The 14,616-nt window shown below is 34.6% G+C and overlaps 1 protein-coding gene across 3 annotated transcripts in view; it reads left to right on the top strand.

Annotated features, from left to right (window-relative positions):
- Positions 1 to 14,616, top strand: part of HDX (highly divergent homeobox) — a 193,890-nt gene that overhangs the window by 64,823 nt on the left and 114,451 nt on the right. For 2 of the 3 annotated variants that reach the window (XM_050776345.1, XM_050776347.1), the window contains one exon: positions 11,097 to 11,150. The exons of the other annotated variant lie outside the window; for it this stretch is intronic. In XM_050776345.1, coding sequence (XP_050632302.1) covers positions 11,097 to 11,150 — 54 coding nt within the window. The remainder of the gene's footprint in view (positions 1 to 11,096; positions 11,151 to 14,616) is intronic. 3 annotated transcript variants of the gene reach the window in all.

Raw genomic sequence — 14,616 nt, 5'->3', positions numbered from 1 at the left:
TTGCATAGCTTGTTCCTGGATGGAACATATATAAAATGTCAATTTATATGCTCCCCTTTTCTATTAAAATTTTGCAGGCCAAAAAAAAAAAAAAAAAAGAAAAAAAAAAAGAAAATGCAGAAATCACCGGTCTTCTGTGTCGCTCGCGCTTGGAGTTGGCGACTGGAGCTGTTCCTATTCGGCCATCTTGCTCCCTCTGCTAGAACTTTCTTGAGGGTTTTTGCATCTGTATTAATCAGGGTAACTGGCTTGAAATTTTTTTTTTTTTTTTTCATCCTTGTCTAGTGTTCGTATCAGGGTAATGCTGGCCTTATATAATTAGAGAAAATTCCCACCTCTTCAATTTTTTTGGAATAGCTTCAGGAGAAATTGTTTTACTTCTTCCTTGTAAGTTTCATTGAATTTGGCAGTGAAGTCATTAAGTCTTGAACTTTTCTTTTCCTGTAGAATTTTTTTATTATTACTGATTCAATCTAAGTAACTGTTATTGGTCTCTTCAGGTTTTCTATTTCTTTTTTAATTCAATCTTAATAGGTTGTTTGTGTCCAGAAATGTATCCATTTCCTCTAGGTTTTCTAGTGTGCTAGTGTGTAGTTGTTCTTTATAGTCTCTGATGATCTTTTGTATTTCTGTAATATCAGTTACAATGTCTATTTTTCATTTCTGACTTTATTTATTTATGTCTTCTTTTTTTATCTTGGTTAGTCTAGCTTGCAGTTTATCAAATTTGTTGATCTTTTAAGAATGCAACTTTTCATTTTGTTGATAGTTTATATATATTTAGTGTCTATTTTGTTTAGTTCTGCTCTGATCTTTATTATTCCTTTATTTCTATTAATTTTGTGTTTGGTTTGTTTGAGTTTTGTTCATTTTTGAAATGAATTCATTTAGTACAATTCTGTTGAAATTTTTCATCTAGGCATTTATTGCTTTTAACTTTTACATTAGCATTGCTTTTGCTGTACCTATATTTGGTATGCTTTGTTTCAATTTTCATTTGTTTTAATACATTTTAAAATTTTCTCTTTAATTTCTTCCTTCTTTTTCAGAAGCATGTTGTTTAGTATCCATGTATTTGTAAGTTTTCCAGAGTTCCTCCTGTTACTGATATCTAGTTTAATTCCACTGTGGTCTAAGAAGATACTCTGTATAGTTGTAATTTTTAAAAAATGTTGAGATTTGTTTTGTGTCCTAACACGTGGTCTGTACTGGAGAATATTCCATATGCTGTTGCAAAGAATGTGTATTCTATAGTCATTTGATGAAGTATTATGCAAATGCCTTTTAAGTCCAATTGATGTAATTTATGGTTTAAATACAATATTTCTTTGTTAATTTTCTGTCTAGATCATCTGTCTAATGCTGAAGGTGGGGAGTTGAAATTCCTAACTATACTTGTGCTGGAGTCTCTTCTTTTTGCTCAATCTAATAATATTTGCATTGTATGTCTTGGTGCACTGGTGTTGGGGCCATATATGCTTAGAATTTTTATATCCTTTTGCTGGATTGATCCCTTTATCATTATATAACGACTTTCTTTTTCTCTTTTTATTGTTTTTTTACTTAAAGTCTGTTTTATCTAAGTATTGCTTCTCCTGCTCATGTTTTGTTTTCATTTTCATGGAATATTTTTTTCCATCCCTTTACTGTCAGTCTATATGTGCCTTTATAGGTGAGATTGCTTTCTTGTAGGCAGTATATAGTGGAGTGATTTTTTTGTTGTTGTTGTCCATTTAGCCAGTCTATATATTTTAAGTGGAAAGTTTAATTCATTTATATTCAAAATCATAATTGATATGTGAATATTTATTCCTGTCATTTTACTAGTTGATTTCTGGTGGTTTTAAATAATAACCTTTGTTCCTTCCTTTTACTTTTATTGTTTACAAATGTAATTTGACAGCTTTCTTTAATGGCAACATTGGGGTTTTTTCCCTTTCTCATGAGTGTGTTTGCTCTTCTAGTGGGATTTATCCTTCATGTGTTTTCATATTGCTGGTATTGTCTTTCACTTCAACATGTCAGACTCCCTTAAACAATTTCAGGGTGAGTCTAGTGGTGGTGAAGTGTAGCTTTAGTTTGTCTGCGAAAGACTTTATTTCTTATTCATTTGTGAAGAGTAAATTTACTGAGTATAGTATCCTTCACTTGCAGGGTTGTTTTTCTTTCAGCTCTTTGAAGATTATCATTCCACTATCTCCTGGCCTGTAAAGTTTCTACTGAGAAATGTGGTGCTAGTCTGATGTGGGTTTTATAAAGGTGACTAGATACTTTTCTCTTGCTGTTTACAGAATCTCTCTTTGCCTTTGACTTTTGACAGTTTTACTGTATTATGTCATAGAGAAGACGTTTTAGCATTGTATCTCTGGGGGATATCTGAGTTTCCTGCATTTGGATGCATAAATCTCTTTGTAGACTTCGGAAGTTTTCAGCCACTATTTCACTAAATAGATTTTTTATTGCTTTGACTTTTTTCTTTTTTCTTTTTTCTTTTTTTTTGCCTTCTTGGACATGATAAAATTGAATATTTGGGCACTTTATGGTATTCCGTGTGTTCTGTAGGCTTTATTCATTCTTTTTTATCCTTTTTTTTTTTTTTTTTGGTCTGACTGGGTTATTTCAAAAAACCTACATTCCCATTCTGAAATTCATTCTTCTGCTTGGTGTGGTCTGTTGTTGAAGTTTTGAATATATTTTTTATTTGATTCCATGAACTTTTTAGCTCCAGAATTTCTTTTTTAAATGATATCTATCTTTTTAGTAAATTTCTCTTTCACATCCTGAATTGTTTTTCTGATTTCTTTGTATTTTTCTGAATGATCTTGTATCTCCCTGAGCTTCTCTATAATCAATATTTTAAATTATTTTTTCTGGTTTTCATTAATTTCTTCTTGAATATAATCTGTTGCTGAATAAATATTGTGTTCCTTTAGAGGTATCATATTTCCTAGTCTTTTTGTGTTATGTATTTTCATTGACATCCGAGCATCTGGTATAACAGCTGCCTCTTCCAATATTTTTAATTTGCTTTTGTAGGGGAGCACTTTTTCCTGAAGATATATCTGTGGGGTTTGTTGGGTAGGGCACTTTGGCTTTCATTCTGGGTGTGTCCATTAGCATAGTCCTTGCATGATTTCCTCACCTGTAAACAGCATCAGCAGTGTCTGTCATTTTCTTAATGCTTAGGTTGTGATTTTTAGTGGAGGCTATGTTGAAGTTTTGTTGGGAACAGAGACATTCAGATGGACCAGTCCTGGGGCCTCAGTGGCTGTGGCAAGCTGAGTCTGCTTGTCCTTGGGCCCTAGGGTAGTATACTCTGGCACTGGTATTAGCAGGTACAGGTGTGGTGATTCTTGGGCCTCCAGGCAACTTCCTCAGGTGCTGGCCACGTCCTGGATGGGTGGGTGAGTCCTTGGGCCCCTGAGGAGTCAATGTGACCTGAGTGATGAAGCAGCCATGGCAGGACAACCCTCTGTCTCCCACACAGTTCATCCTGCTGTTGGCAGTGGCTGTGATGGGCTGGGTGGACCTGTCCTCAGGCACCCAAGAGTAGTGCCAAATGTGGTGGATGGGGCGGGGTAATCTACAGGCACTAACAGTGTGCTCAGGCATTGGGATGGATGAAGCTGAGCCAGGAAGGCCTGTCCTCTAGCCCTCAATGGTGTGTGCAGGCACTGGCTGCAGTAGGCTGGAGCATGATGATTGCCAGGCTTTTACAGAATACTTGGTGGGAATAGCAGTGGCTGTGCTGCAGCTCTGCTGGTGGGGAGGGTGAGATTGTTTTCAGTGGCAGCATCCTGAACAGGTGGCTGGGTAATAGGCATCTCAGTTGCAGGTGGGAGTTGTAAGTATGGTAGCCTTTTTTCAAGGTGCTATTAAATGTGAGGCAGCTCTGATATTAGAGGCAGAAGGATTACAGCCAATGGCTTGTGCTTCAGCCCTGGTGGTACCAATCAGCATCACAGTCCAGATTCATGTGGGTGATGGCAATTAGGCTTCAGGGATTTGGAGATGCAGGAGGTGTTGGAGAGGCAGGGCAGGAAGCAATCTGATAGGGACTGGCCTCTCAAAGTGGCATCTTGCTGTAACTGTTTAGGACTTGGTGTGTGAGGGGGACCTGGTGTGAGCTCCCTCTCTGGAGCAATGCTGTCAACTCATCTTCAAGCAGCTTCCTTTGTTAGTTTCAGGGCCTAAGTGAGTTGAGGCACTTTCCATTGGCTAAGATTGTAGGAATCCATGGTAGAAATGTGTACTACTGGGTGTCACTAGCTTATTCTTTCCTTGTATTGGGGAACCTCTCAAGGCTCTTAGCTCCCACTGGCCCAGTAGGCTTCTTTGCTCCCCTCTCCTTCCTTACCTTAGGTGTTTTGTCACTTCTTTGTTGAATGCCAGCCTTCTCTATTAGGTGATCTATTCAAAATGTGATTATCTACTTGCTGTTTTGTTTCTTCTTTGTGGAGGAGGTGAATACCAGATGCCTCTAGCAGGCCATCTTGAAGCCCCTGCTCTATGTGGCTACTTTTAAATATCTAGATTTTCTTAAAATCTCATTCTGGCATCTTCCAAAACCCTTAGCTGCTCTATTATATTTCTCAATTAGTAATCTCTTTCCCCAAGCGTCCATGGGTCTTCAGTCTCTCTGAGGTTTTCATGAGCCTTGTTCACTGCTTCTCACCAATTCCACTAGCCTAAGATCTGAGATGTGCCACTATTGGTTGTCTGAACTCCAAATTAGGAGATAAAGAGACAAATTCCTCAGGCAGACCCCAGACAGATTAAAATGTTGCAAATTCAGTCCACCTCACACTCTCTTACTCACAGAAGAGACTGGGGATCAGGCCACCACACTTCCCCAAAAATGTGCCCTGCCATATCAGGAAGGAGTACAACAAGCCAAATAAAAACACTGTGAAATCTCCTACTATTTTGAATGTGACATTTTCTTGATTGTATACTCAATTGGTTGTGAATATGGTTTCGAGAGCTACTATAAAGTTATTTCAACTAGTCACTAGTTGTTTATTTAATGTTTACTGGGGGGACAAGGATCTAGAGCTACCTAGGCCTTCATCTTGCTTACTTCTTTCTGCTGTTTTTTTTTTTTTTAATTTCAGAATAAATGTATCAATCCATATAGTGTTAATGCTACAAAGAGACATTGTGTTTGATTTATTTAAAAAATCTATATTTTGGTTCAACATGTAGTCATACACAAAGAAAAGATATAGAGTTGTGATTCATGGTAACCATCCTATTCCAGCCCAGCAAATATGGGTAGCCTGGCAAAAGCAATAAATCTTTTGTTGTTGTTTGATGAACTGATCTCTGAATGTGCATGTAATGAACTGCTTCATTTCAACTATATAAATGTATTTAGAATTTAAAGCTAATGCTTACAATTTATTTTCTGAAATTAGTAAAGAGCTTTTATATTTCCCAAATTTCTACTTTTTTATATGAGTAGAATTAATGTAATATTTTACAATATGCTAGAGCACATAATTTTAGGGGTTCTAGATTTGTGATTGTTTATTCCTTAGTGCCTTTGGATAAGAAGATAAACATTCCACATATTAACTTACATTATTTTATTTTTAAACTTCCATTATTTTTAACAGACAATATCTCAAGAATCAGTAGGATTAATTTGTTTTGTAATGTTCCATCTGAGTACCTTTTATAATTTCACTGAAACATCTTAGAATTCTAGCTTCCCTGATTTTAATTTCTTGTGGTTTGTAAAATTTTACTACTATGTATAAAAACAAATTTCAAATAGCATTTTGGCTTTCAATTAGGTGAACTTTCCAGGCTAATAGTTTTCTAAGCACCAGATTTCTATCACATAATAGAAGAAAAATTCATATGCGTAAAAATATGTTACTTGTTCATCCAAAAGTTGTAGCATTGAAACTTCAATTTGTAAAGGCATTCTAATTTCTGAAAACTTTTCTGAAGAATTTGTAGAGAGAAAAGAGGAAAATATTTTTATATACAAGAAGACATCTTTTTTCTTTGCTCCAGAACACATTGTTCTCAACCGTAAATAATTTACTCCCCTCCTCCACAGCTCCTTACCCCATGCATTAGTCTCATATATATTGCCACTCTTGGCTTTTTGTTAAATTTCGGCAAATTACAGCTAGTGAATAATAAACACCCAAGTGAATTCAATTAGTCAGTAAATATTTATTGAGTGCTATCGTATGCCCAGCAATGTTCTCTGTGCTGTACACCTCATAATTGGAAAAAAAAAATTAGGAAACTCTGCCTATTAAAGCAGAGTGATTGATAGGTTTCTATGCTCAGCTAATACTAAAACAACTGATGGAAAGCTAAAACACTGATTTATGAGTCTCTTACTGCTGAATTCTTCTGAGAGGCCTGATTATTGCTTGATTGCTTCATTTAATCATATTCCATTTAACAAAATGCTAAGTAATCAAATACTCAATTTTCCTGGCTCACATAAAATGCAGTATATATCAGACAGTAGCTTTACTAACCTCATAAGTTGGTCTCAGATTTTTAAAATAAGAAGTACAGCATATATGTTCAACTGTCTTTACAACATATTTTTGAAATCAAATGAATGTTTTTAACATATAATCTCTGTGTGACTATATAAAATAATTAGAATAAATTTTTAAAACTTAGTAATTTGCTCTTGGCAATCTAATTATCTAGCAGAAACATTAAAGCAGATTCATATATGGGGTCTAAATTGTGTAAAATAAAACAGCAAACATTCCTTTGAAAATACCTAAATCATCTATGAAACTTAACTATCTGCATGCCTTCTTATGAATGTACAACCATGTACAATAATGAAGACATATCATATATAATTGATATCTTGATATGTAGAGTCTATTTAAAGTAAAAGTATGATTTTACATGAGACTGGCAAATGTGTTATAGTTGAATTCATGAACCTTAAGTATACATATGATGTGATTCCAGTATACATCTAAATAAGTGCATTATTTTCGTTGTGTATCCACTCTTAGCCATGAGATGCAGATTTCCAACAGTAAGTACACTTTCTTTCATTTACTTTTAAAGTTGCAGTTCTCCATTAGCTCCAGAAGACCAGGCACTCTGGGAAGCAGTTGGCCATAAAAGGACAATTTTTATTATCTCCAGACTATTTCATTCTCTTCCATCTTATACACAAGGCCTTTCTTCAGTAGTATGCTTTATATTTCTCTTCTTAATTCCTACCTCTCTACCTTGGTTCCAAGCCTGAATTACTTCACTTCCAAGCTATCATAATAGTTTCTGTGCTTCTTTAATTTACTGTACGCACATAGATACCTAAGATTTGTATTGCATAAAAATACAGTCTGATCATACCATACATCTGTTTGAATGCCTTCAATGGCTACCTATTTTCTACAGAATTTGATATAAATGCACTTTGCCATTCATGATCTCCACACAGTGACCTTAACTCCCCTTTCTAGTTCTGGTTGAACTGACCATTTCCCAAATACATCCTATCTTTTTATTCCACTGTGCTCATGCCATTCTATTTTTTCCCCTAAAATGCTGATCTTTTTTTTTATTTCTATTAGAATTCTACCCATCTTTTAAGGTTAAGCTAAGATATCAATTCACAAGTAGATGTAATTTTGTCATATTTTGAGCTCCTGTTGCACTTCATTTATTGTACCTCCCTTGTGACATTTAAGTTTTCTTTGTAGTGCAGACATTCATGTACCTGTCTTATCTCTTACTCTCAAGCAATAGTTCTTGCCGCCCAGGAAATTATCTTTTACTGATCTTTTATTTCCTGTAGCACTCTAAAACAGCACCACATATAGAAGAAATACCTGATTGGAAAGTTATCTATACTTATTTCACTAATGTTCAATTTTGTCAAAAGTTTTTGAAGTTCTTTCACAATTGCTTCAGGAGCTGGTGGAACTTTTTTACATGCTTCAGTAGTGACAAATAATTATCACTTGGGGGAACATTTGATTTTAAAAAATAGAATTTATTCTAAGCCACGTTTAGTGACTAATATGAATGTTCAATTAGGGCTGTTATATTTTCAGTTAAAATAAAAGGAGTGTAATGAGACAAAATCTCTGGATGAGGCATGAACTGACAATTCCAAAATGAAAGTTTCCAAAATGCTTTGAATAATGTCAACATCATTGTAATGAGTTTATAACACTCCAGATTTTCTACTTGGAAATGTACAGCACTCTTTTGGATGTGTATGTTCTGATATATTTGTTAAATCAGTCTCATCTCCTTGAAGATTTATTTCATATTTTCCAAACCAGTCTGTATAAAGTGAGTTTGGAATTGAAATATCATTTAAATGAGATGTATATTACCCTTCTAATTTGAGTATTGCATTTCATAGCTTTTGGTGAGTGAGAAATAGATCATCAATATTTCACTAAATAAAGCTTCCCAAATTTGGAGAAAGATATTTATTCAAAAAAGCCTACAAATTCAGTTACTTTGACCAGCTGTTCCCGAGTTCTACCAGAAATGTAATGAACTGAACAATGGATTTGAAGTAAACATTAGAGATTAAATATAACATTTGAGTATCATGTAACTGCTGACACGGAATTATAAAACAAAAAAAGTGAAACTTCTTCCAAAATCACATGGAATTTATAATATTTGCATACTATGTGCTCATAGGAGTTTTGTATTTTCTTCCTTACACACAATTGACTTAAGCAGAAAACCACATTTTACATTTCTCAAATGTATAGTCAGTGTTTATATAAATTCTATTACAATGTTTATTGTATCCTCTTTATTATTTCACATGTAATTTTTTAGGTTTAAAGTTTTGTTTTGTTTGTAATTCATTTGCTTTATCATATATTTTCTAGAAATTCTGTATGGTCAATTTTGAATTATTTTACAATGGAAAATAATATGTGAATAGATAATCCAAAACACTTGGTATCTATATTTTTTTCTAGATTATATGGTATTATTTAAGCAGATTTATTTCCCTTACTGAGGCTAACAATGAATTTTCAAACCCTAGTACACATTGGTGGGATAAAAAGAAAAAATATATTTTGAATAATTTTTAAGAATAAATTTTTTATCACCTTCAGTTCATCATTAAAAATTAATTATTCACACCTTCTCATTAACCCCTAGCATTCCAGTTAATTGCCATTTTACTGTAATAGTATTTTATCTTGAGTAAAATATTTTTATTTTTCCTTAAAAGTATTATTCGGAGCTTATATCATGTTTAACTTATTCCTTGCATTTTGGTATACTTGTAACTCAAAGTAAAATGGCAGGTCTAGTGGCCAGGAGCAGTAACAGCTTACCTGAAGTTTGAATAACTGAGAATATTAATTTACTATTTACATTGATATCACTCTTTGTCAATAGGCATAATACTATTTAGGTCATTACTGCTTATAATTTATGAAAAACATTAAATATTTTATCAAATGCCTTGTTCTCACTTCCATGACCTACTGAGGCTGAATTGCCTTGTCAGTCTCTCAGGAGGCATCTGTTTCAAAGGGAAGGAAAGAGCAAGTGAGAGGTACACCCCAATTCTTGTGTGTCCTGTGATAAAGCATAGTTAAGTCCAGGCTAACCTGAACCACAGCTAACAGACTACCTTTGTCTTTGTAAATGCTCCCTAAAATCCCACTAGAGTAGCATCTGTCTACCTGTGTAGCAATGCTGAGGTAATAAGGTGTTACTGGCCATTTGTCTTAGTGGTTTCTACTTAAAAAGGGACTACCATACTGTTGAATAGGATTTGTAGGAACATTATTTCAATTTTGGGTGTGAGTACTCAACTACTTAGGTAGACAAGAATGTATTGAACTTGAATATATCCATAACTACCACAATACCCTGCCCCATTAGTAAAGGTCAACATATTTCACCATTTCTGGGAAATTATCAGAAAGTATTTGCTCGAGTATAAAATACTTGCATAATATGCAAGAAATACCTCCTCAAGATTGCAACATTGCTAAACTTCACTACCAAAACTAGACACTGGAACATAATTCAAAAAGAATAAATTTTATCAAACACATTTTTATCTAGAAAGATTTGTTGTATAGATAGTAATGATGAAAGGTTTGCTTTTTCTCCCTTTTACAGTAGTACATTATTTATGCAAAGAGAATATTTCATTAAACAAATGGGCTTATTAAAATATACAATTCACCATTTTGCAAAAAAGAGTGTAGAGCACAGTGAATAGACTTCTATTGAGGCCACTATTGGAGAAACATTGTTTCAGTCATTTATACTGTAGGTCTAAGATTTGTATTAAGAAAACACATGTAGCAATAAATCCATTAGTCAGTGCTGAGTTTACAAAGTAAATACAGGTAATGTGTTTAAGTAGTTTATAGTGCACGTCATTCATTATGAAGTCATCTCTTGCTTTGTGGTAAAGCCCTATTTAAGATGTGACTACAGTAGTCCTCCCTTATCTATGGTTTTGTTTTTCATGGTTTCAGTATCTTGCAAAAGTACAATAAGATATTTCGAGAAAGGACACATTCACGTAACTATTATTACAGTATTTTGTCAATACTTTTATTTTATTATTATTGTTCATTTCTTATATAATTTATAATTCAACTTTTTCATAAGCATGTATACATAAGAATAAATATAGTATATATAGAGTTCGATACACTCTGCAGTTTCAGACATCCACTGGGTGTCTCGGAGTATACCATCTGTGGATACAGGGGGACTACTGTATTCTAAACTTCTTGTAACTTCTTCGCTTCTAAAAGCATTGAATTTTTATTATAACAATTGTATTATCTATAGATTTTAAAATTTGCAACAGAGTCCCAACAATCGTAGGCCCCCCAACGATGCCTTAGAACCTTTTTTTTTTTTGAATTCCCAGAAGTCTGCACCACTTCTCAATTTTTTTCACCAAGAAGGACCCTTTAAATATGTTGAGTTCAATAAGGAAACAACATTTTACACATGGGGAATATGTTCTGAATGCAGATTTATCTTGAAATAGTGTGTGAAATCTTTGGTATTGATCAACATTCCAAGTACTGTCAATAAATAGCTTACTGAGATTCCATTTGTTGTTTTCACAGATTTCAGGAAACCTTACTGTGCCTTGGATTACAGGGTGTTCTAGAAAAAGAGCAGTAAGTAATCTTTCATTTAAAGCAGCAAATGGGTTTCCCCTTGTGCTGTTAGTAAGAATGCCATTGAGAAAATTGCCATCATATTTGTAAAGCTGGCAAAACTGAACCTTGATAGCACTACATTGTCTCAAAGGACATATTTCAAGATAGTAATATTTACATATACTGCAAATGTAATCTTAATTATAATGTAATAATCAGCACACCATATAATCCATGGGCAGTTTTCTCAGTTTTAAAAGTGACTCCAAAATAATTAATAAAATATGATTTTTTCTACATCTAATCAACCCAATTAATTTGATCAGACAATTGAATCATAATTAATATAAAATATCTCAATCAGTAATGCATAATTTACTTTACTGTTTCCTTTTAGTGCAAGTCAGTATTTAGAAATGATGAGTAATTAATGTTTACCAATCTTATTTTGTACTCTAGCTTTCTGATACAACTGCTATAAATTTTTAAATCTTATTATAACAGAACTTCAGTAAAATTGTGCTTTCTCGAAGAATCTCATTCATTTTTTGTATGTAAGACCAATAAATCTGCATTTTGGCAAATATCCCAGGAGATTTTGATGTGACTGGTCCCTAGATAGGAAACCATTAAAAGGCTTTAATCATAAAAGATACATGAATAGACTTTTAGAAAGACAAATGATCCAAAGCAATCCCAAGCAAAAAGAACAAAACAGGAGATATCACATTGCCTGACTTCAAACTGTACTATGAGGCTACAGTAATGAACACAGCATGGTACTGATACTAAAAGAGACACATAGACCAGTAGAACAGAATAAAGCACCTGGAAATAAAGCTGCACACCTTACAACCATCTGATCTTTGACAAAATCAACAGAAATAATAAATAGGGAAATGACTCCTCGTTCAATACGTGGTGCTGGAATAACTAGCTAGCCATGTGCAGAAGAATGATACTGAACCCCTATCTCTCATATGAAAATTAACTCAAGATGGATTAAATATTTAAATGTAAGACTGAAAACTATAAAAATCCTAGAAGAAAACCTAGGGAATACCCTGCTCAACATGGGCTTTGGCAAATAATTTATGGCTAACTCACCAAAAACAATCACAACAAAACCAAAAAAGATAAATGGGTCCTAATTAAATTTGAGCTTCTGCACAACAAAAAAAATTACCAACAGAGTAAAAAGACAGCCTACAGAATGGGAGAGAATATTTGTAAAATATGCATCTGATAAAGGTCTAACAGCCAGAATCTACATGGAACTTAAACAAATCAAGAAGCTAAAAAGCAATCTAACTAAAAATGGGCAAAAGACTAAACTAAAAATGAACAGGCACTTTTCAAAAGAAGATATACAAGAGGTCAACAAACATGAAAAAAACATTGAATGTCACCAGTCATCAGAGAAATGCAAACCAAAACCACAATGAGATACCATCTCTCACCAGTCAGAATAGCAATAATTAAAAAGACAAAACAGAAAACAAAACAAAACAAAACAAAAAGAAACACAACTGATTCTCCTCAGTCATTGGAGAAAATCAAATACACTGTTGCTGGGAATGCAAACTAGTTTAGCCACTGTGGAAAGCAACTTGGAGATTTCTCAAAGAACTTAAAATATAACTACCATTTGACCCAGCAATGCCTCTACTGGGTATATACCCGAAGGAAAATTATTCACTCTATCATAAAGGCACATGCAGCCATATATTCATCACAGTGCCATTCACAATAACAAGGTCATAAAATCAACCTAAGTGCCCATCAGCATTGAAGTATATATAGTACATATACACCATGGAATACTGTGCAGTCATAAAAATGAATAAAATCATGTCTTTTGTAGCAACATACATGCAGCTGGAGGCTATTTTCCTAAATGACCTAATGCCAGAACAGAAAACCAGATACTGCATGGTCTCACATTTAAGTGGGAACTAAACATTGAATACACATGATCATAAAGATAAGAACAATAGACACTGGGACTCACTAGATATGGGAGGGAGAGAGGGGGTGTGGGCTTAAGAACCACCTGTTAGGTACCGGGCTTATGAGCTGGATGTGGGATCACTGGGACCTGAAGCCTCACCATTATTCAGTTTACCCATGCACACATACACTTTAATCTATAATAAGAGTTGAAATTAGAAAAATAAGAAACAAAAAGCAGGATAACTCAAGTTATTTTATAATGGATAGGATAAATAAAAATGAAGCTAGGACTTCAGTATTGGCCAAGTTTGTCTATATTCCTTTATCCATTTTCTTCCCCAAAAAGTAGAACTATAAACCATGAAAATAATGTAAGAGGCTATCAAAGGAGAATTCTGAAGGGATGAAAAAATAAAGTGCCCCTTTAGGGATTCCAGGAATTACAGGACCTATAGGGTGTTTTGGTCCCCCCATTTAACACTAAAAGGCCATCCAAACCAGGAACCTCATGTCCCCCACCTTAGCAACACAAGAAAGCTTTGGTAAGCTCATTCCCCATCCCCATCTGCCACCAGTTGGAGCAGGCATGTCAGGAACAACATGAAGTGAGTCTGGCAACTTTGACAAAGAAGATTAACTGGAAGTTTTGTTGACAATAAGCAGCCAGGAGAATTACACTCCTTTCCCGCTAGACCAGGATATTCTCTCCCTAATCAGGAGACACCAGGCAATAATAACAAGGAAGATATTGACACAAAGAGTAGCTTAGTCTCTTGACTCCTGTAAGCAAGATAATTACTTCTTCTACCTAGACATACAAGTGGCTTATTGTCAACAAGAAGAGGGACCAAGCCACAATGAGCAACTAGTCCAGAAAGTGTGCTATGTATTCCTGAAGAATGGAGTTTCCATTTTCCACTGAAGGACATTAGTCTGTTGGGCAACACCAACGGGGGTAGGTATCTCCTCACAAGTTCCTGGTCTAGATGAGCTCTTTCTCTCCTCTTAGGTGGCACCAGTAGGGATTACTGGAAGCTCCAGTGGAACTAGATAAATCAAGCAGATAACAATAATACCACAAAAGTTATGAAAGTTGAACTATTATTGGAACCATAGCCGATAAAAGTAGGCCAGGACTTGCATGCTAAACATAAGTGGGTGACTGCCTGCAAATTTTTTTTTTAAAGCCAAGCATGATTGTGTGTGCTTGTAGTCCCAGCTACTTGGGAGGCTGAGATGGGAGGATTGCTTAATCCCAGTAGTTCAAGTCCAGACTGGGCAACATAGCAAGGTCCTGTTTCTTAAAAGAAAAAAGTCTCCTATGGTAGTGACAAAAGTAAACAGGAAACAATCGAAGATTGCTCATTGAATTAAATTGTTACCTTTACTACATAATGTTTGCCTTTGTCTCTTCTTACAGCTTTTTACTGAAGTCTGTTTTACCCAATATAGATATAGGTACTCATACTTGCTACTGGTTTCTTTTTTTTTTTTTTTTTTTGAGGCGGAATCTCGCTCTGTCGCCCAGGCT

The sequence above is a fragment of the Macaca thibetana genome, chromosome X (assembly GCF_024542745.1).
Source record: "Macaca thibetana thibetana isolate TM-01 chromosome X, ASM2454274v1, whole genome shotgun sequence".
In the NCBI taxonomy this organism is placed as follows: domain Eukaryota; kingdom Metazoa; phylum Chordata; class Mammalia; order Primates; family Cercopithecidae; genus Macaca; species Macaca thibetana.
Note: the sequence above shows the minus strand (reverse complement) of the source record. Positions and strands in the feature narration are given on the sequence as shown.